This window comes from Cuculus canorus, chromosome 1, assembly GCF_017976375.1.
Source record: "Cuculus canorus isolate bCucCan1 chromosome 1, bCucCan1.pri, whole genome shotgun sequence".
Taxonomy (NCBI): Eukaryota; Metazoa; Chordata; class Aves; order Cuculiformes; family Cuculidae; genus Cuculus; species Cuculus canorus.
In genome coordinates this window covers 45,300,949-45,328,303 of record NC_071401.1, presented here as the reverse complement: position 1 = coordinate 45,328,303, position 27,355 = coordinate 45,300,949, and the positions used below count along the sequence as shown (strand labels likewise).

The following is a 27,355-nucleotide window of genomic DNA, read 5'->3' as shown; positions in this document are numbered from 1 at the left end:
GAATTTGTAAAAGCATAATCCAACCACCTGCTCAGGTGGCAGAGAGCACGACGGGTGGGTCCCCATAGCCTGAGGAGGAATATTGGGGATGCTTTAATGCATCTGGAGCAGGTGTAGATTCAAAATAACAGTCTAGCCCTGGAGCACCAATTTACTATAGATGCATTCTGCATGCAAATGAGAATTTAATCTGTCCTGTTTATCTGCCTAGATAGCTCTTGAAATCAATGTTGACTATCAGTGCGTTTCTCTGAATCATAGGAAAAGACATCCTGGGTTTCTGATTTGAGCCCTGTGGCTGCGGCAGACAATTGTATAAAGCAATCCTTTCCATAAGCTGGTCAAACTCTGCTTCAAAAATTATTCTTATTGTTACTTACCCCAAAGTCAGGGTTAGAAGAGGTGTTTAATGGCTTTGAAGGTTAGTACCTTTAATCAGTTTTCAGCCTAAGTTTATGCATGGCCAATTCAGACTCATTTCTTATTCTGCCAAAAGATCTCTTTGATCTACCTAATTATCTTCCCTCTCTGATTCTTACCTTCAAATGTGTTTACAGATGGCAACCATCTCTCCTCTCAACCTTTGCTTTTCTAGACACAATGGGACAAGTTTTTTGGCTCTTCTCAGAAGCCAGTCTATTGCCCACACTGTTTGAGTAGCCAGTTCCTGATTCCATCTTTATTTAAATTCATTTTGTTTAACACAGGAAACCAGACACAAATCCAGTACTCCAATATACCTAATAACACGCCAACACACAGCTTTATATCTTCTCATATCTACTGGAAATATCTTCTTTGATATTGCTAGGCCTGCACAACTTTTTCAGTTTGTCCTTTTTTTCTGCAACTACTTAACATTAGTTTATTTATACAAAGCTATGTAGTGAAAAACTTTTTCACCTGTCAGTTAATAAACTTCATAGAATCGTTTGTTTGGAAAAGACCTTCAAGATCATCGAGTCCACTGGTACCTGTCCACTACTAAATCATATCTCTGAGCATCTCATCTACCTGTCTTTTAAATACCTTCAGGAATGGTGACTCAACCAGTTCTCTGGGTAGCTCGTTCCGGTGCCTGGTAACACTTCCAGTGGAGATAATTTTCCCTAATATCTAATCTAAACATCCCCTAACACAACTTGAGGCCGTTTCCTCTCATCCTATCACTAGTCACTTGGGAGAACAGACCAACACCCACCCAGCTACAACCTCCTTTCAGTCAGTTGTAGACAGTGATAAAGTCTGCCTTCCCTCAACTTCTCCACTAACTATTGTGCTCTGGACTTTCACCAAGTTCGTTGCCCTTCTCTGGGAATGCTCCAGTGCCTCAATGTCCTTCTTGTAGCAAGAGGCCCAAAACTGAACGCAGTATTTGAGGTGTGGCCTCACCGACTTTCAGTTACATAGCATAAGTCCTTGTTCTTAGCTACCAGTAGTCAGCACACCACTTAGTATGATTAAATTCAATTACCTTTCTTCTACATCGCTTCTTGAGATCATCCACCAACTTTTTTAGGATACATGCATCCTCCCCTTACTGAAAAGTCTTCCCAGCACTGTGGCATCAGGTAATTTCCCTGACATATATATAGTATGTTAAATAGGAATATTTTGTGCTAAGACTAAACAGATTGCATCTCAAAAAACATCCTAGAGGACCCATCTAATCAACTTCCAACCTGTCAGTTACCTTTTCAGAGCAATCCCTGCCATCTCCTGTAAAAATAGGTGCTATCCATTTCACAACTTTTCTTTGCTGATCCCCACATCCTCTAGCATAATGGTAAATAAGTTGGAATTAAGAAAGGAAATATAATTTTCTTTTCCTAGGAAGTCAGTTACAAAAAAAACCCTATGAATTTAGTGTGGAACAATCTAGCTTTGCTAAACTGTGTTGAATTTTATCAAATTTTCCATTTATTTCCATGACTTAAATATGAAAGGATATTGAAAGCTGTTCCAAGTTAAGCAAGCTATTTAGCTGAAATGGTGGGCTACAACATATTTTCTCCTTTCTTATTACATGAACTTGCTATATTCCACTTCAAATGTGTGACCACTGACTTGAATGATGTTAAAAAACTTTACTTAGTTAATTTAAAAATATAGAAAGGAAATCACCCACTGTCCCACAACTTAAATGCATTTTGAGCTCTCAAAGTTTTCCTTGTTCATACATTGTAAAGTATTTGCTATTTTGCCTTTCATCCATATTCAAAATGATGCACCTTAAGAAATACAGAGTCAAAATACTAGTTTGAAAATGGTGTAAGACCTATCACTATTTTATCTCACTAGGTAGTGCTCCAAACTTATTATCTTTTCTTTTTCTATTTAGGAAAGATACTTGCAACACTTTCCTTTTTTTTTTTTTTTTTTTAGCAAGGTCTATTTCATCTTCACTTTTGCCAATTCTCTCTTCTCGCTAAAATATTGAACCTCCGAGATGTACCTTTTGCCACAGAGCAATCCATTTTTCTACTCTTAATGCTCTTCCAGAGGTATCCTTTCCTCCACTTAAGGCCCAGGATCCTTCCTTACGGATTTTTTCCCCACTAGGTTGTAAAACTCATTTAAAGTCTTCTCCATTTCCAGTTTTTACATCTGCAATTTAGGTCAATAACTGGGTCATTTGGTTTGCTATAGTTCTTCCTTTATACACTGAGAAACACAATTAAAACATTTTGTTTTAATTTAAACAATTGATATGATAGGACTTGTTCCAAAGCTCTTTGCTCATTTCAGGTCTTCTATGAGAATTTTATTATTCAGATCTAAAATATTACCATTACTTTCTATTTCAGTTGCTATCTGATAAAGAAATATATTGGCTATGAAATCCAGGGATACCTAGTATCTGTTATTAGCACCATACATCCTCCAAATGGAGAAGTGAGGTCTCTTGCAATTATCCAGTCCCCAGCATTACTTGTCTCAGTGACCAGGAATACTAAAATTGAAACAGCCATCACCAAATTCAGCAGGAATAAGGGAAGATCAATGAACAAAGTCATGCTGATACAGATGAGAAAATAATTACTATACTAGCATTATTCTATATATTTGTAAAGATCAATAACACACTAGAATCGGGCTAAGATGAGTGCATGAAAGCTAAATAACCCCATGGGCTAAATAAGTCCATTTTCCACATTGCTGTGTACAAAATTATTAAATTTATAATTTGTAAAATATATCAATAAAAACATGAAAAATACATGAATTATATTGTTAATTGGAACACTAAATCAACACCTCACAAAGCCTCTGCTTAGTGTGGTTTCTCTGAGCTCTTCACCTTGTAAATATCTTTTTCACTTGTTTGCATTTTTGAAACTACATCTATCAACTCTAACAGCAGACTGAGGAAGGCAATTAGCCTATATCACCCTCTTCTTTAGGGCCAGATCCAAAATCCATTAGTGACTGTGAAGAGCCTCCTATTGACTTTATGAAGCTTTGGATCAGTTTAGGAGTGCATGCCTACAGCAAGATGAACATGCCATCTGTTGTTTTCAGTGATGGTCTGATTTCTGTTTTCTACCCATTCCTTTAGAATTTCTGGTGGTTGCCTTTGCTTTCATTTTTTGCATTTTCTTTTTCGCTTCCCCTGCAAGTTAAAAAAAGTAGATGTTGCACTTTCTCTAACTACTTTTCATAATATTTTCATGTTATAAATTCCTTTCTTTTTGTTTCATAAATGGCCACATACTACTATATGAGATCAAGCAAACTACAACACACTCTCCAACAAATATGAGAAGACATGGGTTTTGATTAACATAAAACCAACAAAAATGATTGGATGAATTTGGTCAGTTTACTGGTTTAACGGAAGTGCTATTTAATTCTACTCTAAATAATACCACTGTTTCAGTAGGCTTTTATGAAGAACATTTTATTGCTAAGTGCTTTAGTATATAACTGACATCACAGAGATAAGAGGAACAAAATTGAAAATAGCTTGTCTATGCCTTACGACACTAGAACAAAATAATTAGAAAGAATGGTTTCTCCTTACATTTAAGTTTGCATCCTGCTTTACATCTTTCACTGGGTTAATGTCTACTTTCTCAATATCTTTGGAGCAAAGAATTGTTTTCCCAATGAAATTGTTTTCAATTTACTGCTAAAACAACACAATGAATTAGGAATGACTTATGTTTCACTCAATCTTGCCTGTGTCTAATGTCTTCTAGCTGGCTTCCTGGTGGCAGTACAAGGAGCTCAAATTCTACCTCGCAGCACAGAGATGTTCACTTAAAAAACACAAGAAAGAAACTTATACAATCAGCTCCCATTTTCCACAGTAGCCTCTCCAAATTGACGTTGACATCATTCTTGCCACCGATCAATTAACGACAAATGTCTAATGACAGCATAAATGTTAGAAATCCCAAATGATGTGTGATGGGGATATAATGTGCTTTCTTATCCTCAAAAGAGACTCTTATATATGCTTCCCTTGCAGCACTTCTGCTTTGCAGCATATATCATTGTCTGTGATGCAAACACTGTGACCTTCAAATCCCTGCAACGCTTTGCAGTGCACTTTTAAAGGGCCTTGCTATTGCAGGAGAGGTTTGGTTCAGTTGTTCTGATCAATGCAACAACTCATATAATGTTCCCAAAGTGCTTAGGATACTGTCAGAAACTCAGAAAATTAATCTGAATACTCTCCTAGATGTATTCAGGTTAGGAATGTGAAAAAGAAAGCCTTAAACCAATCTGTTAAAATTTCTATCAGGATTTGTCCAGCTGGTAATATAGCATCCTAGCAATGATGCAAAAGAGGATTCTCCTATTTAGATATGAAAACGAAGCCATATTCCTTACTCTGCATCAGACCCAGAGTCAGGAAATCAAGTATCATAAATAGTATCTTCGAAAACAATTTTAGCAAATCTTTTGAGTACTAAAAAAAAAATCATGTTGAAATAATCCACTGCAGCTGGAAACAGAATGAGACCTGAAATCCAGTTTTCTAGCCCCACGCTGAGCTGGGTTTTAGATTAGAACTATTTAAAATGCATAATGTTCTAGTAGTCCTTTAAAAAAATTGTTAGTTTTCCTGAGAATGTAACCTCCTTGGGCTACAGAAACAGGTTCCCTCTAATCTTTTGCCTTCCTGGTCCTGATATCCATGAATTGTTGATTCTACAGTAGCTTTTCTTTCCTCCTGCACTTTTGAAGGGAAGGGTCAAGCATTTGCATATTGTATGGATGCAAATTGCCTGGGGACTAATATGCTTTCTTAGGAAGTGGAAACTCTATTCATAGCTCCCCAGGTTAAAGAGATCTTAATCATCCATGTCTTCACCTGAATGGAGGGGTAGGAACAGATAGGCAGCTACCAAATCTTTTCTTCTCTCCCTAATAATAGAATATGTTCAGAGTGCCTCGGGGAAATCAAACTTCTTAAGTGACTCAAACCTGGACACATCATGTCCATGAATCTCATATGGTGCCAGTTGAAAGACAAGTGGAGATCTATGACCAACAGCACTTCCAGGAAAGCAAAAGAGTGGAATTAACTTCCCCAGCGTCAACAGCAGCACATTCTGAAATGAACATGGATCCTGCAGTGCCTAAATTGCTACGCGATTTTTTTAGAGTTGGAAGCCTTCCTTTCATCTATGTGACTGTTTTGGCTGCCTGAGTCCCCTTATGAATCTGAGCCACAAATAATACTTTTAAGAAAGGTGATAGCTCCATTTTCCCCAAATGTAGAGAAGATAAATGCATTATTATGTTATCCAGCTAAATCACTGCCTTTGTTGGAGGACTTGTTAAATAACCTATCCACAAAAATAGTGTCCTCTAAGGGAAAAATTCAAGAGGCTTTATATCCAGCTATGACTCTTACCACTACTTTTTGTTCAGAGAATTCAGAACTTTTCTATTATTTTCTATTGTGTGGTTCTGATGGTTATTCAAAGGATAAAGAGATGTTCTGCAATCCTTCATTTTTTTTGGAACACTTAATTTAGAAAACAACACATACTGAGAACCAGCTTACAAGGTATCTTCATGGATGCATAATTTTGCTCTTTACTTATTATTAGAATTATTTATATGGCCAATTCTTACATTGTAACATCTTCAGAAATGTTTTTTTTTTTTTTCCAGAGCTAAGAAGAAAAGAAAGAAATTATCATCAAATTTTAAAGACCTCTGAAAGCTAGGACATCAATAAGATATAGGTAAAACTAAAACAAAATAAACATACTCATTGGAAATAGAAGAAATACAGGAAAATATTGCATTTGCTTTTTGATGGCATTTTCCAGGGTATCCCTGTTCGCACAATGTCCCTACACTATTTTATTCTAAATTTTCAAGGAGAGAAGATTTGAGACCATAGGAATTCAGGGAAGAGGCTTTTTAACCAAGGAGTACAGGGATATGATGAGTAGTAATGGTTTTAAGCTGAAAGAGGGGAAATTTATATTAGCTATTAGGAAGTAATTCTTTCCTGTGAGGGTGCGGAGGCACTGGAACAGGTTGCCCAGAGAAGTCATGGATGCCTCATCCCTGGAGGTGTTCAAGTCCAGATTGAATCAAGCTTTGAGCAACCTGATACTTTGGAAGGTGTCTTTGTCCATGCCCAGGTGTGTGTGGAACTAGATAATCTTTAAAGTCCCTTCCAACCCAAACCATTCTATGATTCTGTGACCGAGATTTTGATAAAAGTTACAATAATGTTTGCAGTTCTAGTTCCGTTTTCAACTTAAGCTTTAAAAATGTTGGTTTGCCATTCACTTTCTCAACAAAACCTTGCTCTCTCATTGGCTACAGTTCCCTACTCAGTCTAAAATTAACCTGCAACTAAACTTACCTGGTTTGGATCTTTTTAGCTCCACCATTTTGAAGCTCCTATCAAAGTCTTCATGACTTAGTTCTCCACTGTACACTTGATGACTGGGGTAACTTGTGGGGGTTTTTTTGCATGCAGTTATACTTTGAATCATAGAATCACAGAATTATTTAGGTTGGAAAGGGCCTTTGAGATCATCAAGTCCAAAACTTAACCTAACACTACCAAGTCCACAACTAAACCATGTTCCTATTCAAAGAACCTCAAATTGATGTACATTGGAGTGTATTGACACTACTTATCATTATAGTCCTGTCAGTGCACTGTTGCACATGCTGCTTTTGAGAAACAATTAATATGGTTGTTCTCCCTTTAGTGCAGCTGACCTCCTGGATCCAGCCTGATAGCTGCACTGTGTTTTGTCATTCACTTAGACTTATGCATTTTTCATACATACACTCTGTTTTTCAGTGAAGCAAGAGCTTTTCCATTTATAACTTTTGCTAGTTAGCCATAGTATCTAGAGAGCAGATTTACCTGACAAAACACAATCAATGCAAAACGCTTGTAAAGTATAGCAGAATACTATAACACAGCTGAAAATTGCAGAATATCATACATACATTTGTGTCCTGTAACACAGGTTACAAAACAAAATTGGTTTTGTTTCCACTTCAGGCAGGCTACTTTTGTCTAACACTTATTTCAAGTGTGCTAGTTTAATCACATTTTCTTGGCAACTGTTTTTGATGAGTGTGCACATATTACTTTTTTTTTTTTTACTTTTATTGAGGCTCTTTTTCTATCCCTCTTCCACTATATTATAAGCAAATCTGAACAAGCTGAAGACTATTTTTCCTGGAGGTTTCAAAAATCCTATTAAAAAAATAATTTTGACCACGCAAATGGTTTCTATTTATGGAAAACTGGTTTCCAGTGAAGACACTCTGATGTATCACCTGGTAAACATTAAGAACCTGTGGGATTGATCTCTACTGACTCTGGTCATCATTAAAATGATAGCATTTAACAACAATTATTATGCTACAGAACCTGAAATACCCTGTTCCTCAGAACAAGGAGATAAAAATATTGAACTTACAAATACAGTTTTGGAAAAAAGTCACCTTTTTAATTATGTCCAAGTAGGTAATCAATGCCTCGAAGTTAATCTAAGACAGAGGACACAAATGGATCATTTACCTTGAATTCCTGCCTAATATAGGCTGTAGGACCTACTTAAATAATCTCTGGAGAAAAATATCATTTATTTATGTCTCTTCTTTATGCAGAGCAATGACTGCAAAAAGGAGACGAAAGCCAGGATAGGCCTTGCAATTTTCCCCCTTCTTTTAGAAACGGCCTCCTTGCACTCCCTGTGAATATTTCTTTGCAAATCAAAACCATAGCTTTAATGTCTTCTTAATGTCTTCTACTTTTCATGAAGCATAGGAAAAGTATCAGCAAATGATGCTATATTGTTTCTGATCTCTCAAAACTATGCTGCAGACACAGCTGTCTGTCACGTGTATACAGTAATGTGGCTGAAACTGATTTTAACTCCCAACGTCCTGCTATATCCCTTTTCCTTCCAAAAATGTCTAGTTTTGCCCTTTATCAAATTGGTTAGTGTTTGACAACCTTTTTTTGCATTCATTAGCATTCTCTTCTTCTTAGTAGTTACATTATATCAGCTGCTGTCTTTCTTGCTGCCTAACACCCTTTTGCCTTTCCTAAATCTTTCATCCAGTCCTTCTCATTGTCATTGCTAACCTATTAGCAAATTTATCTTCAGTCTCAGCCTCTCTCATTTCAACATCAAACCATCAGCTTCTTTTATCTCCTTCTAAGTAGGGTGAAGAACACTCTCTTAAAAACTATCTCTCATGTAAGTACATGTTCTGTGACTGTCACCCCTTAATTTCCATGCTCAGAAAGTTGAACTCGTGAAGCTTCCTGTGTCTTTCACCAAGCGGTTGTATTTTCCAAAGCCACAATAACCCTCAATGCCTCCAGTAGGTACTTTCGTTATCAGTATCTTTTTCAAGCACAATTAAGCAGGATGAGAAGCTCAACACGAGCTGGCAATGTGTGCTTGCAGCCCAGAAAGCCAACTGTATCCTGGTCTGCATCAGAAGAAGAACGGACAGTCAGTCAAGGGAGGTGATTCTGCCCTTCTGCTCTGCTCTTGTAAGACATCACCTGGAGCTCTACATTCAGTTTGGAGTCCTCAGCACAGGAAGGACATGGATCTGTTAGAGTGAGCCCAGAGGAGGGCCACGAAGGTGATCAGAGGGCTTGAAGCACCTTCCATATGAAGACAGGCTGAGATAGTTGGGATTCTTCAGCCTAAAGAAGAGAAGGCTTTGGGGAGACCTTATACTGGCCTTCCAGTACTTAAAGGGGGCCTGCAAGAAAGCTGTGGAGGGGCTCTTTCTCAGGGAGTGCAGGGATAGGATGAGGAGTAATGGTTTTAAGCTGAAAGAAGGAAGAATTAGATGAGATATTAGGAAGAAGTTTTTTCCTGTGAGGGTGGTGAGGCACTGGCGCAGGTCGCCCAAAGAAGTCCTGGATGCCCCATTCCTGGAGGTGTACTAGACCAAACTGGATGAGGCTTTGAGCAACCTGATCCAGTGAAAGATGCCCTGTCCATGTCAGGGGGGTTGGAACTGGTTGATTCTTTATGTCCCTTCCTACCCAAACCATTCTGTGCTTCTATGATTCTATGTTTCCACGATATTTCAAAAGTTTTGCAAATCAGGTCCCAAAGAGTGGTGAATTCCAGACCTGAAACCCTATTGTATCCCATATCCTCTAACCTGTTTTGCTCCTCAGTCCCCATTATACACTTAAAGGCTTCCCTAGACCACAACAGACAGAGAATTTATGTTCAGCAGATAGCCAGCCAAGGAGGCCCAGGACTTTTTCCACATTCGCTGCTTTCCAGGGAGGAGTCCTTGAGAAGATGCAGGCTGTGTTCTCTTTCTTGACATTTGACTTTAGTTTTGGCCGGTTTATAACACCTAACTGTTTTACCCAGCACAGCCTGGCACTCTTTTTAGTCTGCCCCACACAGATATTGTGATGACTCACACAACCTTATTTACCCTTTTTAAGTACTGCCGCAGCATTAGCTGTCTATCACTACAATGAAATTTCTTCAGCACTCAAAGATCTTTTGAAAACTCAGTATGACAGAGTCAAACACTGTTCAGCTACCTCCTTTAGAAACCAGACTGGAAAATCAAGACTCTTGTCCATTCTCATAATTAAAGACAGTTTGGGGCTTTATTCACATAAAATTGCACTAGACTCTGAGTTCTAGCTACAATTTGATTTATCTGATTGCCTTCCACCCAGTTTAACTAGCACTGAAGTCTCAGGAAGATCATGGTTTTCCTCAGCCTGTTTTGATAGATACCTCTCTGCTGCTGAGAGAGATGAGAAATGACATTTTTTGAAGGTGGAAATATTGGCTTAAAATTTATAGATCTAAGCAGTTACAGTTTCTTTTTGCTGTAGGTCTACACACACACACACTTGACTTACTCATTTTTCCCTCAGCTACATTATGAAGAATACATCTAGAAATGTTATATTCTTTTCTAAGTCTCCTCTCAGAAAGGCATTCCCTCCTCATTTGAATTATAACACTATATCTTCACATTTCCCATAAGAAAGCTTAATATGAAATCTCTAAGCATATTCATTGTAATTTAAATTGCACGGGTATAGCATTTCTCCTTGTTTAAAAATCCACTTATGATTTCAGTATTCATTGTTATTATATATTTATTGAAGAAAACATGTGCCGCACTGTGTAGTGCGGCCCAATTTCTGCTTTGGAAACATAAAAACACCTACTTGTCAATTATTTATTTTATTACTACATTTGCCAATGTTTTGTACAATCTAATTATTCATGTTACCTTTCTCATTCCTAAACAAATATTGGATGGGACAGTAGTTAGTGCAGATATTTTAGCGTATTTAAAATTTCAAAGGATATTTTAAGAATATCTTCTTTCCCATTTTTCCTAAACTTCTGTAAATTTTACACTGCTATTAAGACTCTTGGTATCAATGGAGTAGTTACTTTTCCATGTGCTTTCTGCTTCTGCTCCTTTCTTCTTCAAAGTGGATTTAAAGACTAATCTACTAGACTACAGAGTAGGAGATGTGTATTTTCATGCTACTTTTACAGCTGGCCTGCTTTCTGTGCTTCAAGTGTCCCCATATTGAAATATGATAAAAACACTAGATACATTATCATCATCATCACAAGTAAAAAAAATATTTGCATTTTAAAGCATTATTTAACGTTCATAAAGATCAAAGTTATAAGCTCATAATTTATTTTAGTGGATATTTTTTTCCTATATAGTTTAATTCCAGTTAATGGCTATCTATGTATTCAATTTTTATGGTGAAAGCATGCTAACAAGACCTCTCTTTTTCTTTGCAGGTGAAGCACAGGAAATGTGTATTGTGGTTCGAGTGTAACCAGTTAAACACTGCAAAATTAAAAACCAATCAAAAAATAAATTATTTATAGAATTCAGTCAGAATTCATATATCACATTAAGCTGCAAAAGGTGACTTTTAAGCCGTGCTTAAGACTCACCAGCTAGGTCAAATTCTTAGGGTACTGTAGTATCTTGCAATGTAAAACATGCATGAACTGCATACAATTGCTTTTCAACTACTTACAGCTTCAGCATTCCCGAACTTACCTAACCTATTTGAAATTTAATTGCAGTTTTAAGCATAAGAACAAAATTTTAGAGGAAATGGTCTCTATCATATAATTTCAAAGAACTTCTAATGCCACAACGTGACTCAGAGTCATGAAGTCAGAGAGGAACTGGATAGTAGTTATATGTTGAAGACAAATGATACGCTGGCTGCTTCAAATATAACTGCATAAGAACAGAAAGTAACTGCGTCTAAAAAGCACATTAGAATTTTTTTATTGTGACACCGTATTACCATGTTACGATGCATAGCAATAACAGTTGTGGAATTCAGCCTGGGTAAGTCAGCAAATTATTTCCTCCTTTTTTACCTCTTTGTTTCTCTCCATCTTTTTACCTTTCCCTACCAAAATGGCATACTGGTTCCTCAGAGTTGTTTGGCCCTGATATATGTATTACAATTGATTCTAAATTAATAACAATAATAGAAGGCAGTGTTCTGCAATGCACAACATTGCTTTTTTTGAAGAGAGAAATCAGTATATCAAAGATTCCTTTTAAAAAGTCCTTCCTTGACAATGGTAATCTTTGCCGCAAGATGATTACTATCACCTTCAGAATGATTAATTTTCTACCAGTAAATTGAGGTTGATCATTCCTATTTATTAAAATGTACATATCTTTTGAAATCTACATATTATTAGAATAACAGTATCACAGAATAGTTAGGGTAGGAAGGGACCTTAAAGACCATTCAATTCCATGCCCCCAGCCATGGGCAAAGACACCTTCCACTGTATCAGGTTGCTCAAAGCCTCATCCAATCTCGACTTGAACACCTATTGAGACGGGGCATCCTGGACTTCTTCGGACAACCTGTGTCAGTGCCTCACCACCCTCACAGGAAAAAACTTCTTCCTAATATCTCATCTAAACCTCCTCTCTTTCAGCTTAAAACCATCACCCCTCATCCTATCCCTGCACTCCCTGAGGAAGAGCCCCTCCACAGCTTTCCTGCAGACCCCTTTAAGCACTGGAAGGATACTATAAGGTCTCCCCAAAGCCTTCTCTTCTTTAGGCTGAAGAATCCAAACTATCTCAGCCTGTCCTCATATGGGAGGTGCTTCAGCCCTCTGATCATCTTCATGGCCCTCCTCTGGACTTACTCTAACAGATCCATGTCCTCCCTGTGCTGAGGACTCCAAAACTGAATGCAGAGCTTCAGATGAGATCTTACAAGAGTAGAATAGAGGGGAGAATCACCTCCCTCGACCTGCTGTCCACGCTTCTTTTGATGCAGGCCACGATACAGTTGGCTTCCTGGGCCACAAGCACACATTGTTGGCTCATGTTGATCTCCACCAACGCCCCCGAGTTTTTCACTTCAGGGCAAATCTCAATCCATCCTCCACCCAGCATATAATTGTGCTTGGGATCTGCTGATGACAATTCAAAATCTAAGCAAAAACTGAGTTAAACTAATTTTTTGCAGCTCTTTAATTTGTCATATTTCTTTCTGTGTTGGTTTCTTAGTCTTTCTACAAGAAGATCCATAAATTCTTTCTTGGAAAGGTCAGCATTCCAGACGCACATAATACTCCTTTTTAGTGTACACACGTTCCTATTAATGGTGCAGAAGCTTATATTCAGAACTGGTATGTTTATTTGTAAGTCACACTTACAAATTAGTGTAATTCACTCATTCGTGACCAGTGCTGACTGATTTGAAGCATTGCAGGTTGGAACACTTCATGTTTTCTCAGGTGACAGGTTTAGATTGATTTCTGTCAGCAGGCTTTTTATGCTAGTTTGGAAAAGCCAAGGAGCAGAATACCCATTTGTTTGCACTTCCTGAAAACAGGGACACTATCTAAACACTTAGAGCATCTCTAAATCAGGGCTAAACTCCCAAATCAATAGAAGATTTATTCGTGAAATCCAAGCAAAGCTATTGTCCAATAATGGCAGGAATGCTAAGCTTGAGGGGAAAAGGTTTGCTTTCCTATATCTGCATAGAGGATTAGGCAACAGCTCCAAAAGGCTGCCCTGTTTCAATGTGGAAGGTTTTTTTAGCATCACTGGACAACCCTGTGATGCTTTTTGCTCTCCTTTCCCTACCAGAGCAGCTTCACAGTGAGAATAGAGATAAAGCTCCACCTTCATCAGCTAATGATAATAGAGTAAATAAGCTGAAAGGCTACGACCCAAAGAGCTACATCTAAAGCAAAGGCAATTTTCATGTAAGCCATAAACAATACAAAAAAATGAGTCAGAATTGCTCACTGCAAATTATCTGGTGAAAGTAAGTGAGTTAGGGAATGAGAGAAAGGTACTAAATGAGTGATTTTAGCTGAAAAATGAAATGTCAATATAATCATAATTTGAAAGGAACGGCAGCAGAACACTGCCTCCAGGCAGCTATGACTTGCATGGAGTAACTTTTCGCATGCTGAGTAACTCAAGGTCTCAGTGATCTTGGGAAAGTTAAAGGGATAACTTTCAAGTAGAGATGAACATGAATAATTCTTTTTCCTGTACTCACATTGGTAGGTTTTGAACTCTTAAATAAATGCTTCTTTACTTTTCACCTTTTCTTCATTTTGATATGCAGTTTATTTTTAATTCATTTCTGCCACTTTGAGAATGATTTCTAGTATTGTGATAATGCTTTCTTTCTAGTATCTGTATTTGCTATTGACATGCTCTCCCTGAACAAATTCCCTGTGGGTTTTCAATGCAGAGTATTTAAGTAACTTCAGTCTTGTGTTTCAATATGTTGGAGAATGAAATTTCTTTTACTCTTTTGGGAACAAAATGGCTCAGAATGTCAAATGACTCTTATTAAATTTTAAAAATTATATAAAACTTTCTCTAATTTTCTTCATCTGCTTGAGCATCCTGCAAGGCTTCAAATTATTTTGAAAATGCTAAACTACCTCAGTGAGATTTCATAGCAGAATATTCAGCTATTTAAAATTTCTCACACAACAAGAAATCTCTCATAATCTTCCCTGCACCTGAGGACTCATCAAAACACATAGTGAAACCTTCATCTAAAGAAATACCCAGAAACTGCTATGTGAATTACTAAAACTAGTGTATACACAGACCTTCAAAAATAAATATAAAAATAAATAAATTCCTAATACATAGTAATAAAAACATTCTTTGCCCTGGAAAGCTTGTATCATCAAGTGTAAATCCAAACTATGTGTTTTTTCTATCTAAAATATAAAGCTATACACATGCAGAGAAGAGGATATCCTTCACTGAGACAATGCCCTCAGAGAAGTTCAAATCACATTAAAGTGATAAACCCAAGGAAACACACTCTTCTGATTTAACTGACCTAGCATCCATAGAATGTTTTTTAGACACAGAGATTTAAAAGTAAGTTTCTAAGATAACAGTATGAAAACACAAATTTCTTTGATAGGCACACAGAGGGAGCTAAATGTATAGTATTATTTCAGCTTCTTTTCCTAATCATAGTAGATCTATAAACTGTAGAAGTTATCTTCTTTTCCCTAGTCACTTAGAGACTTTTCCCCTCCTTTATCACCCCTTTTGTGGCTTTGCAGCTTTTCTGTTGTGACTATCAGGATGAGAAGTGTTGTCACTCCACAGCTGAGAAAGGATGCACTCTCTGCACCACTGTAGCAACAATGAAATACAGCACTAGTTTTCCTTATGAACAGAGTCTCAATGGAAATCTGTGTGGTTTTTAGCACATTTTAGTACTCAAATTCTTCTGGCATTGCATATTCTGAAGCTGCTGAGACCACAGTATCATAGAATGAATCATAGAATGTTTTGGCTTGGAAGGGACATTTACAGATCACCCATTCCAATGCCCCTGCAGAAGCAGGGACATCTTTATCTAGATCAGGTTACTCAGAGTCCCATCCAACCTGATCTTGAATGTTTCCAGGGATGGGGCCTCCACTACCTCCTTGGGCAACCTGTGCTAGGGTTTCACCAAAAAAATTTCTTCCTTATATCCAGTCTAAATCTACCCTACCTCAGTTTAAAATGGTCCTGTCACAACAGATCTTGCTAGAATTTTGTCCTCATCTTTCCTATAGGTCCCCTTTAAGTCTGTAGAGGATATTAAATTGATTAGTCCTCCTAATCCCATCACTGCTTTTGGGAAAACTGAGCAACACACTAATTCTACTCCACTGCATTCCCAACCTGTAGCAATGCAATTGTTAACAGCAATGACAATAAATACAAATATTATTCACCTCTCTAAGCAGGATATAATACTGACAGCTGTTCCTTCCTTTTCCTTCACTTCTCCAGCCAATAGTCCTCAGTAGGACAGTTATGTGGGTTTATTGAGTTTGCAGTCCCAGACACTGAATGTGCACAATGGCAGCTAATGATAACGTGCAGGAACTTCTGTCCCTCAAACGATACAGCAATTCCTCTCACAATTTTTCTGCCTTTCCATGCATACTCCAGACTGGCACGTTTTGTACCTCTAGCAAGCACCGGTGGAACAGGCCCCCACAAGACATGCACACCTCTAGAACCAGGAATAGTTTCAGCATAATGACTCTCTGACAGAATAAGAGCAAAGAACAAAGTTTTTCAGTGATTAGTTATATTTTGGGTGCCAAATTAGGGCTGCTGTTAGGCGACAGAAAGTCACGTGCTTTGGGTGAGTAATGTTACAAAAAAAAATCAGGCTGTTCCATGGAATCTTAATTTAGGTCATCAAACTAAAGGAACCAAACTCTGCAGCTGTTTTGGAAAATGTTGACCTGGTATTTCAGTACAACATTAGCAGGACTGCACACCAGGCACCTTCAGCTCCTTTCATCAGCCTGCTCCTGCACAACCACCTAAGGTCAAAGCAAAATCTGGTAAAGCACAAGAGACAAAAGGAGAACACAAACCTTGCTTAAGCCATTACATCCAGAGGCCAGAGAGTCTGCCCTTTCCAATGCTTAAAAACCTCTCTAAAAGTAAATGACAGCCAGTGACACAACTGCCTATCAGTGTTATCTCTAAACTAAGATGTGATTAGAATTAGAAAGCATAAAAGAGTTTCTTGCACAGTGATTACATGCACTAGAGATCTATTTGCAAGGATCTTTCTGTATTCCTTTTTTCGTTTTACAGAACTTTGTGTTACACAGAGAAATACAATGCAAAGACTCCATATGGATACCCAAGAGATCAGTTTTTCAAATTGTCTATACAATAATAAAAAAGATGGGATTCATATTTTCTATTTGTTGATGACTCAGCTCCATACACAGATAATTCTGGATCTTCTTGTAGGCAGACTGTGCAGGCTCCTTCCAAGAAAAAATTCCCTTGGGAGAGTTTTATTGCAATAAATGCCCATAGGTCACTATTCCACTATAAACCTGATACAAACTATTCAGTAAGAAGGATACTGCCTTTTAATTACGATTTATTTCAGTCTGAGGCTTCAAGAATAGCTAGCACTTACTATCACTTAGGAAGCAGGCAGAGCCTAGCAAAGAAGAAATGTAATAATGGCACTCAGTTAGAAAGCTCTCAACAGTGAAGAAAACTACAGTTCTTCAAAAGTAAACACTGAGAGCAACACTGAATTTGGAGGAGCTCAGCATGTACCTGAGGGATACTCAAAAGATCTACTTTCTCTTGATGGAAGATGTCAGACATCAATGTTCTCTGGAACATTGATGGTTAGATATTGATTTGAGCACTCTGGGTTCTCAAAAGGTAGGCTTTTACATCATAAGCTTTTACATTTTGAAAATATCTTTTTCCTAGTGGCCATTTCTGGATTGCTCCTTTCCACTCAGGTATTTCTGACCCACATAAAGGAGGACTTTCCTGGCATTGCATCATCCTGCAGTCTCATTCCTGAGATGTCAAAGTGTACTGATGCATGAACAACTGGTGTCTAACACCTAAAAAACCCCAGAAAGTAGACAGTCTGCTGACTAACAGAGAAAATCTTAGTTCCCAGACATACAAGCAAACAACTATCTTGGTGGATGAAAAGCTGGACATTGGCCAGCAACATACACTCACAGCCCAGAAAGTCAATGGTATCCTGCGCTGAATCCTAAGAATTGTGTCCAGGAGGCTGAGGGAGGAGATTTTGCCTCTCTACTCCACTCTCATGAGACCCCATCTGAGTACTGCATCCAGCTCTGGAGACCTTAGCAAAGGAAAGACACGGACCTGTTGGACCAGGTACAAAAGAAGCCTCAAAAATGAACAGAGGGTGGAACACCTCTCCTATAAGGAAAGGGTGAGAGAGTTGGTGTAGTTCAGCTTGGAGAAGAGAAAGCTCTGGGGACACCTCATGGTTGCCTTTCAGTACTTAAAGTGGGCTTATAAGAAAGATAAGGACAAAAAATTTACCAGGTCTATAGTGATAGGACAAGGGGTAATGGCTTTAAACTCTTAGAAGAGGGTATATTCAGGTTAGATATATGGAAGAAAATTTCTACAGTGAGGGTAGTGAGATGCTGGCCCAAGTTTCCCAGAGAGGCTCTAGATGCCCCACCCCTGGAGGCATTCAAGGTTAGGTTGGACGGGGCTGTGAGCAACCTGATCTAGTTGAAGATGTCCCTGCTCACTGCAGGGGTGTTGGAACTGGATGATCTCTAAGGTCCCCTCCAACCCAAACTATTCTATAACTCTGTGATTCTACAATCCTGTGATCTCTGCCAAAACAAGAGAGAGAGGGAAATGAGATATTGAGTTGAATTAAAATCCTTGTGTCCTTGAATGCAATCAAATTCCCTTAGATATTCAGTAGAATGCCCCTCTCTATTTCTGCAAACCTCTGCATTCCACAAAGGAAATTAGTGAGGAAAACAGCAGAATTAAGAGTATAGCAGCAATTAAGATTGTAGTTGCAATTACCTCTTAGGTTTACAAGATACCTAAGCAAAAAAATCCCAGGCTTGAAATAAATTCCCTACTCTGCCAAAATGCATAAGCATTGCTTTTTCCACAGTTTCCTCAGGATTTTAAAATTTTACCTTCTAAGTTTACTTATGACTACAATTTTAGCCTTTCTAGTTCAGATTTGAATGGACTTCTGAATTCAGTGGAAGTCCAAACTTTTAGAGAACCATAATCTTGAACTAGAAAAATGAAAACATCTCATGATACCTGGTGTCAGTGAAATATCAAGTCAAAGGAAAGAAGAGAGAGAACAGGTTTTCAGTCTTTCCACTGAACTGCTCATGTAGTGGATACAGAATAAAAATTATCAGAACTATCACAGTGCACTCCCAGATGACAAATCATTAATGAAAATTTACTCATTTGGAATATCTTAACCTGATTTTCTAAGGAAATAATTACACTATATAAACATCCATGTCTGTCTCTTCCTCAACAGTAGTAAATCCAATAGCCAATTGCAAATGAATCTAAAAGTTAGGAAGAAGAAAACAGTCAGTCCCTAATAGCTTTGTAAAATGATTTGGTTCATTAAAGACAGAGACATTCTGCAGTGTAACCTGAATTGTTGTCATAGCCCAGAGAACCCACAGGAGTATAAAAGAAAAAGAAATAGAGACACATCAAGCTTGTCTCAACCTTGGGAAAATTCTCAGTCAGAGCCTGACCTGTTCAGACACCAAGGTCAGTCAGTCTCATGATGCAAATGCAGTGGGAACTAGATATATTTAGTTCCAATGTTGGTAGAATTTAATTTTTCTAAACACTTTGTTTCCCTAAAAGTAATATGAATTTACTTTTATACAGTTACAGAATGAAAATATGTGATGAAATATCAAAAGGTACTATGAAAACAGCTTTACTAATGGTAACTGCCCTTTAACGTTTATAGAACAGACAAGGTCAGAAGAACAAAAAAATACTCAGGTCTGAACTCAGATATTGAACTCCAACATGAATCATTAAGTGACCCGCTGTCTGTCTTCCCCCCTTTTCAAGGTAACTATTGATATTGGCTGATATTCTATCAATGTCTATTAAAACCCTCTCTTCAGTGTTTCCAAGCACAACGCTGTACCAAGGAGTCAATCAATTAAAACTTTCCTCTGGCTTGGAGGAGCTAGACTAGGCTTTATCACAGAGTCTGTTCAGTTATGTCTTACACTGACCACTGATCTACAAGTGTAAATCAGTCTCTTGACAGCGCCGCATAAATTTTTCAAGTCCTGCTGTAATGGAAGACTAACATCACTGTGCTAATATGAGTCATTTTAGGCAGAGTTTACTTTCTGTGGTGTCTTTAATATGCAAGGTAGAGCAAGCTAATGATTTATATTAAGGAATTTTGTCTTAAGTATGCATTCGGACATTGTAGTTAGTTACAAATCACCAAGTCTTGGTCTACACTTGGATCTGCATTTTACGCCTGCAGAAAAACTCATACATTCTCTGAAGTAGTTGAAGGAATTAAAAATGTCTTTTTTCTATTTTTAAAAAGAAGAGAACATATTTAATTTCTCTTAACTGTGTAATTGCATTATTCTAATCCTTTTAATGAGAGGTCTAAATGAGTATCACTTATTTAACAGTGATCTCCTTGGGCTCAGGGGTTGGTGATGCTACCTGGTAAGTGGCTGGCACAACCGGAGAAGAGTAAAAGTATAAGAGTAGGACAGTAAGGAAGAGGATAGCAGAGACTTACTTACAACTGCCTTACCTCCTGGAATCACACTGATCACATCTTTAAGATGGGTCTGCCTGAAATTCATCATCTTTGTGAGCTCTCATTGAAACCTTTCAAGCTCCAAACCTCATCTAGTTAGACTGTAAGCTAGGACCCAACATTTTAAATAGAAACAACTGAACAACATTATGTCAAAGAGTAAGAATAGAAAAGCTTTCTACACAAGCCCACTGTGTTCTTGTGGTCATTTCTTGGAACGCTGTCCGTGTCTGAGGCAGGTCAATGACTCTTAGCAAGTTCTGCACAGTCCATCAGTCCAGTCCCTTCCCAGAGTTTCCTTGCAGCATTTTTGAGACCCTGCTGATCTGCTCCCCAGCTCTACATAGGACACATTCTGCCAACGTAACCACAGTGGTCTTATGTTACTGTACGGGATAGAGCCAGCTCTTCATCCTTGGCAAGGATCAACTCTAAGCCAACCACTCTTTGGGAATACATCCCACAAATTCATGTCACCTATGGGTGAAGGTGACCTCTTACAATTAAATCAATGGTGATCGTTTCATGTCTGTAGACACTGGGAGGTGTGCTGAATTATTCAATCCTTTACTATCTTCCCTTGCTTTCTAGTAAAAAAAAAAAAAAAAAGTACAAAAAGCCCTAATACACCTTTAATCAATTTGTATTTTACATCTTATAATCTTTTAAATTATTTTTACTATTTCAAAATGTGGATAAATGTCAGGATGAAACTATCTGCTTCTTTTGGGAATGCAGAATCCTGTAACTTGGATAATTGGAATAAACCAGAAAGTTTATTAAGAACTCTTCGATGTGGGCAAACTGTATTTTTATCTCTCGACAGTGTCAACCTTAATACATTTTACAGTTTTCCATTAAACAGAGAGAGATGATTTTCCATCTAAATCTAAAAGTGCTTTCTAAAAGCACTTTTGTGAAAGAAAATGGGTAATCAACACGGAGAATGTCTGTCTTCTGAAAATGCTGTTAGCCTAGCATAAATGACAGCTATTTAAAGGCAATCACTTGTGATTCATATCTCACACAAAAAACAGCAGACACAGTACCCTGCCTTTAAGACAAACACTGATACATGTGACAGAACATTTCAAGCAGTAACAATCAGAAGCCATAGATTCAGCAGCATCCAGAAAACAAACAAAACATCCTCCATTAGAATCTGTAGCTTCTTTTGCTATTGTTGATCAGCCTTTATCTGCTATTAGGTGGTATTGTATCATAAATAACTAATTAAATCAGACGAGTACAGGAGGTATAAATCACATTTGTTCTGCACTGTCTACAGTGATAATTTACACATCTATTAAAAATAAAGTGGGTTTCAAAATATCACCCAGGAGGCATGTGTTCTGTGCAGTGACCTTTGGAAACTCTAGTCCACTGAATAACTAGTGATGCGCAAATAAATTGAGAGGCAGTAGATAAAAAGTGTGTTTAACCTTATATGTTATCTGTTGCGAGGATGGGAATGGTAAAAAGATATATTGCTCTGTCATAATTTGCCTGACAGAGCAAATCAATGAGAAATTAAACTTGTAACCCTTTAAGTTAAGTGCTTATGAAATTCATTAACCTAGACAATTAAAAATATAATATGCAGAAGAGGCTCTATGAATTTTATACTCCGTGTATCTAATTAAATGGCAGTTTGCTACCCTACAGGCATTTTTTCATATGGCATCAGTCACATCTTGGTAAGCCAAGTCTTGCATTCAAACATTTTACATAGAAAGAAGCTTAACTGGATTTGCTCCAAAATGATAAAGTTTAGTATTACCAGGATGTTGGTAGAATATTGAAGGAATTCAGCAATGACAGTCTTGTATTCATTGGAAATCTTTGTAAGCACTATGATACATGACAACGCTTAGACTTTCTTTCTCACATCTGGTCCAAAAACCCACCAAATTCAGGAAGACATAATGCAGCACAAATTTTAAATGCCTGTCTGGTTTTTGTGCTACTTTTTAAAGCACACATCCGACAAAGCCTTCACTGGCAGGCATTATTATAGCTTATTTAAAATAGACTTGCATAAATATGTTCTTTACACATAGGTATGGTCTATAGCTTTTATATAATCACTTGAACACTAAAAACACTTTTTCAATTTTTGTTTTATAGTATAAGACTTCATGTCCTTTATTATGCCCACATGGAAAGAAATCATGAGAAAAAGATTCCACAATTCCAATTCACAAGCTAAAATTGAGTTACCAAGTCACATGGGCTCTTCCCAATATTCAAACACCAAGATGAGCACTGAGAGGTACAGGGAAGAAAAGCATTCTGGATACTGGTCTGCAAGTAGCTACACCTGAAACTTCTTAAAAACATGAAAGGTTTATGCTGTTTTATCATTCACGTTTTCATAGTTTAGAATAAGGAGTGGACATCTTTATTCAAAAAATAAATAATTGTATTCTTTACCACTTTTAATATCATATGCAATTGCATTATTATTTTTTTCTGTAACAGAAGAACAAATTACACTTACCCTCTCCAAAGTAATTTCTTCAAATTCATATTCAATTTCTGTTCCATTGACCTAAAGAAAATAAAACCAGAGAATCACTTAAATGCACATGGGAGGTAATCTGATAGAGATGCTGTACAGATACTCCAGTATGATGAGTTTACTGAAATGAGTTTTTCAACATACAGGTGATGCTATCTAAAATACAGCCTACTTAGCTCCCCTTTGTCTTGAATGACATATAATCAAGCCCGTAAACTTTAAAACTTTAAAAGTTCAGTATATAACATGCTGAAATAATGGATAACTAAGTGACATAACATGACTGATACTTGTTATGGTGGATTTTGTGCAAATGTTTAGTTTCCTAGGTACAAGTTTGATGTCAAAAATAGAAGACTTATTTCTAAAAGTTATTCTCACAAACAGAAGGAAGATTATTTATTCATTGCCTTATGAGCTCCAATTTACTTTGCAATACAAAAGCAGACAGGAAAATCATAGTATTTATGTAAAAATCACTCACTGATACATAGACTGAAATACATCTTGTTTTCTATATTAACCTAGGGCAAGAGCATGACAGAGGACCTTTGCAATAGACAGCTGAATGGCAAAAAGGCACAGAATGTTAATGCAATTCTTACGCTGAGTTTCAGTGTCAAAATAAATTAAGCTACAAAACATAGAGCACAAAAATGGATGGCACTGGACAAGAAATCTATCGGCTGAGGACATGACAATGATTAAAGCAGCATTCTGACGTGGAATTTTTCTGTTCACTTAGGCAATTCGCTTAGCATCCCTTTCTTATCTTCCTCATTTCCTCATATGGGTAGAATACCATGTCTGAGAAAAATACAAAGGCTGACTGTATTGTTAGTAAACTCCAAAGTAATGAAAATACTTCTTAATGAAAATACTTTCATTAAAATCTCAGAAGAATTTCAAAGTATGTCTTAGCTACAGCTAGCCAGCAATTTTTTGATTTTGCCAGAAAATAACCATTAATCAAAAATAAGAGATTTTGCCCATGAATCATGCCGTGATGATAGGGTATTTCCTGGAAAAGTATCGCTTTAGCGTTTTCCTTAATTTATACTTAATGAAAAAAAATACTTTGTAAGAGCAAAACTGAAGTGCAGCTTTAGGATTGACCTAATCTTGGAGGAGCAGAATTGTTGTTTGTCAGAACAAGAACATTTATTACTCCTCCCCACTCCCAGCTGCTAGTTTTGTATATTAACCTTCCAATTGCAATCAGAAAATGTTGTATGTAAATAATTCTTTATCTAGTCAAGCACCTTTTAAATGCAATTACGTACTTCTCTTGTGAATATTATAATCAGGTACATGTGTCTACCAAACAAAAGCCTCCCATAAAAGCCACCAACTATTTAATGTGTCTGCAATTCAAGATCTGATAAACCATTAAATTAGTAACAGAAACACAACCTCCAGAATCTGTATTCAAAAGAAAAGATGGAGAAAAGTCCAAACAAATAATCAGTGTTTAACAATGAAATGAAAAGACAGCATCAATGAATAAAATATTTAATACATATATAAGATTTGTATTTTTACATGATTATAGTCTAGTAATCACATTACAGGACATTAAAAGAGGATATAATCCAAAATTTTACTTTAGGATATCTTCCTGCCCTATGTTATCACTTAAATGCCTTCCGCATAGACTCTTATTAATATAGGCAACTTACTAAGTAGGAACATCTTTATAGCTATTTCATTTTTTTTGGCCTTTTTTGTCTAATGATAATGAAATCAAAGCTATCTATATGCCTCTGATTCCATGAACTTCTCTTTTATCTTTGATTGGTGGATAGCTCTGATCTATGTCTTCAATTTCTCAGACTCGGTCTATAAAGCTGTCTTTGCTTCACTGCTTATAATCACTTTCCTTTGCATTAAAAACTCATTAGTGCAGCAAAATGCGAAAAAGAGGGACATGAGAAGTGAGCAACCTCTGTAGAAAGATGAAAGGAGAAAACACAAGCTGAATACTCAATTCATATTTGCAAACAAACAATATCTTGATTATGATCATCTGAGGGGTTCCTTTTATCATCCACAGTCACGATTCAAAAAAGGCCTTCAGTTCAAATCACCATTAATCGCAGCACAGATGCATTATCAGGTTCCACAGCAGCAAAGATGATATGAAGAAAAAGCTAGTCTTGATCCAGCTCCTTTTGTTACTTAAGCTTATATATCTGCATATGCAGTTCACTGCCCTGTTTTTCCTGCTGGTTGCTCAGAAGACCAATACAGCTTTTCCGTGAAGGACCTAATAAGATGCTACACCTACCTGGGCCAGGTGGAATGATGATGTATGCAGTGCCATTCACTGCTAGTACCATTTTATTTCATACTTAGACTCTTTGGCTGTGCCTGCACTGCTAAATTAGAGTGAATTTTCAGCCAAGTCTCAGTGCTTCAGGCTGTTTCTGTCTGGAGCCTGCTGGAAACAAATAGCCAAGGAGTGAGTCAACAGTTAAGCAGGAGGAGAATCATGGCTCCAGTGCTGGAACTGGCTTGTTGGTCCTCTCATTTAACAGCATACAGGCATACCCTCTGTTTTTGTCCATTTGAACTTGGTAGTCTCTGGCCTGACAAAGCACCTAAACAAGGCATGTGAACCTGCAACTTCCATCACTTGCAAGTAGTGGGAATCTGTTCCTATATCTCTCTTTACATTAATTTTCCAAATTCTGGTTTGTATATCAGATTGCGGAAAGCACACAGCAAAATTTGCTGTGGCCTGCAGGATTTTAGATAACTATGAAAGATTCCAAACATTTTCATACAACATTCTCTTCTCCTCCAAAATCATCAGCATTTCTAAGTCAGTTTGGGAATATTCTTTCACATATTTCAAGAATGCAAGGCTGATACAAGAGACACCTTTAGTACCAACCAAATGTTGATACTTATAATGCTGAGATGTGAGGTAGTCATTCAGCTCTTCAGCCAAAAGAAAAAGGCACTTCTAGGTTTTAATTCATTTCAGATCATCAACACTGGAAACCTCATCTAGCTTAAATGAATTGTGCCCTTGATGTTTCCTTTCTCTAAGTACAGAATCTAAAAATGATGTGTAAAGTTTAGGAGCACTTGCCTTAAATTTGTTTTCTCTGCATTACTCGTAACTATAGACTGTCAACAAAGTTCTGCTTAAAGGATGCCGAAGTTCTTTCATAATTACAAAGCAGTGAAAGACCAGATCTCTGGTTTAGCAGCTTTTTCAATTGCCTTTTTGGGCTTGTCTGCACCTGTAACAGGCAGCATATTCATAGCATGAAATCCAGCACCTGCTCTCACAAGCCCAACCGGTTAGGATGTCTCCAAGGGACAATCTGGTCTCTTTCTTTCTTCAAAAGCTCAAAACCAAGATATGGTGCTGTTGGCTTCCGTCTTGGATTCAGGACACTGATCTCCCCTCTTTGGAGGAAAAGTGTTTAACAATGCCTGTGAGAGTAACAGGTCCAGAGGACTCTGGCAAAAGTAGGTAATAAATACACAAGGTGCAATCTATTATGTCCCTTCTTCAAGACACAGAGTTGGAATCAAAATGTGTCTCTTTCACGATCTTGGAATCATATAATGGTTTGGGTAGAAACAGACATTAAGGATAATCCAGTTCCAACCCTCCTGCCATAGGCAGCGACACTTTCCACTAGAACAGGTTGCTCAAAGCCTCATCTGACCTGGCCTTGAACACCTCCAGGAACAGGGCTTCCACAACATTTCTGGACAACCCATTGCTGTGCCTCACCACCCCCACAGGAAAAAATTTCTTCCTAATATCTAACTTGAGTGTCCTCTCTTTCAGCTTAAAACTGTTGCCTCTTGTCCTATCCCTGCAGTCCTTGACAAAGAGCCCCTCTCCATCTTTTCTTTAGGCAATCACACTTTACTTCCAACAGAACAAAAAACATTCTGTTGACCGGGACAAAACACATAAGTGCTACATGAGGAACAGATCCACATGAAACCTTTAGATAACTCTGAGGGCCTTTGTTGCCCTGTTGTTTAGGAACAGCATCACAATCACACTTTTGATGAGAGAAGGTTTCTCAGTCTCCTGACCCTACGTATGTTCATGATTTGGAGTGTGATAAACTACAGTCCCTGTAGAATAAGTTAACATAATTCCAGTGCCAGTATTTAAAGCAACTACTTGCAGAAGTAAAGTAACAATTGCCTTGTTTATATCTGCACCTATTATACAGGAGGACTATTCTGAACTTTGATAGGAAAATGTCTTTAAGAAAAAGAAGTGACTTATGGCAGCTATCCAGATTCCAGCATTCAAGAGAGATTTCCTGATAAAGTTGTAATCACTACTAGAATTCACTTATTTGCTAAGAAGAAGATGACTCTTCCAGGAGAATAGGAAGTAAGGAACAGGTGAAAAAAAGGAGTTTTTCGCACACTATTTCGCATTTGGCCTTGTTGAACCTCATGCCATTGGCCTCAGCCCAGCGGTCCAGCCTGTTCAGATCCCTTTGCAGAGCCTCCCTACCCTCCAGCAGATCCACACTTCCACACAGCTTAGTGTCATCCGCAAACTTGCTGAGGTTGCACTCAATGCCTTCATCCAGGTCATTGATAAAGACATTGAACTAGGCTGGACACAGTACCGAGCCCTGAGGAACTCCACTTGTGACTGGCCTCCAGCTGGAGTTAAC

The 27,355-nt window shown here is 37.6% G+C and overlaps 1 protein-coding gene across 32 annotated transcripts in view; it reads right to left on the bottom strand.

Annotated features, from left to right (window-relative positions):
- DLG2 (discs large MAGUK scaffold protein 2) overlaps positions 1–27,355 on the bottom strand; it is a 1,074,248-nt gene that overhangs the window by 385,788 nt on the left and 661,105 nt on the right. For all 32 annotated transcript variants that reach the window (XM_054071916.1, XM_054072001.1, XM_054072006.1 and 29 more), the window contains one exon: positions 22,665–22,715. In XM_054071916.1, the coding sequence (XP_053927891.1) occupies positions 22,665–22,715 (51 nt within the window). The remainder of the gene's footprint in view (positions 1–22,664; positions 22,716–27,355) is intronic.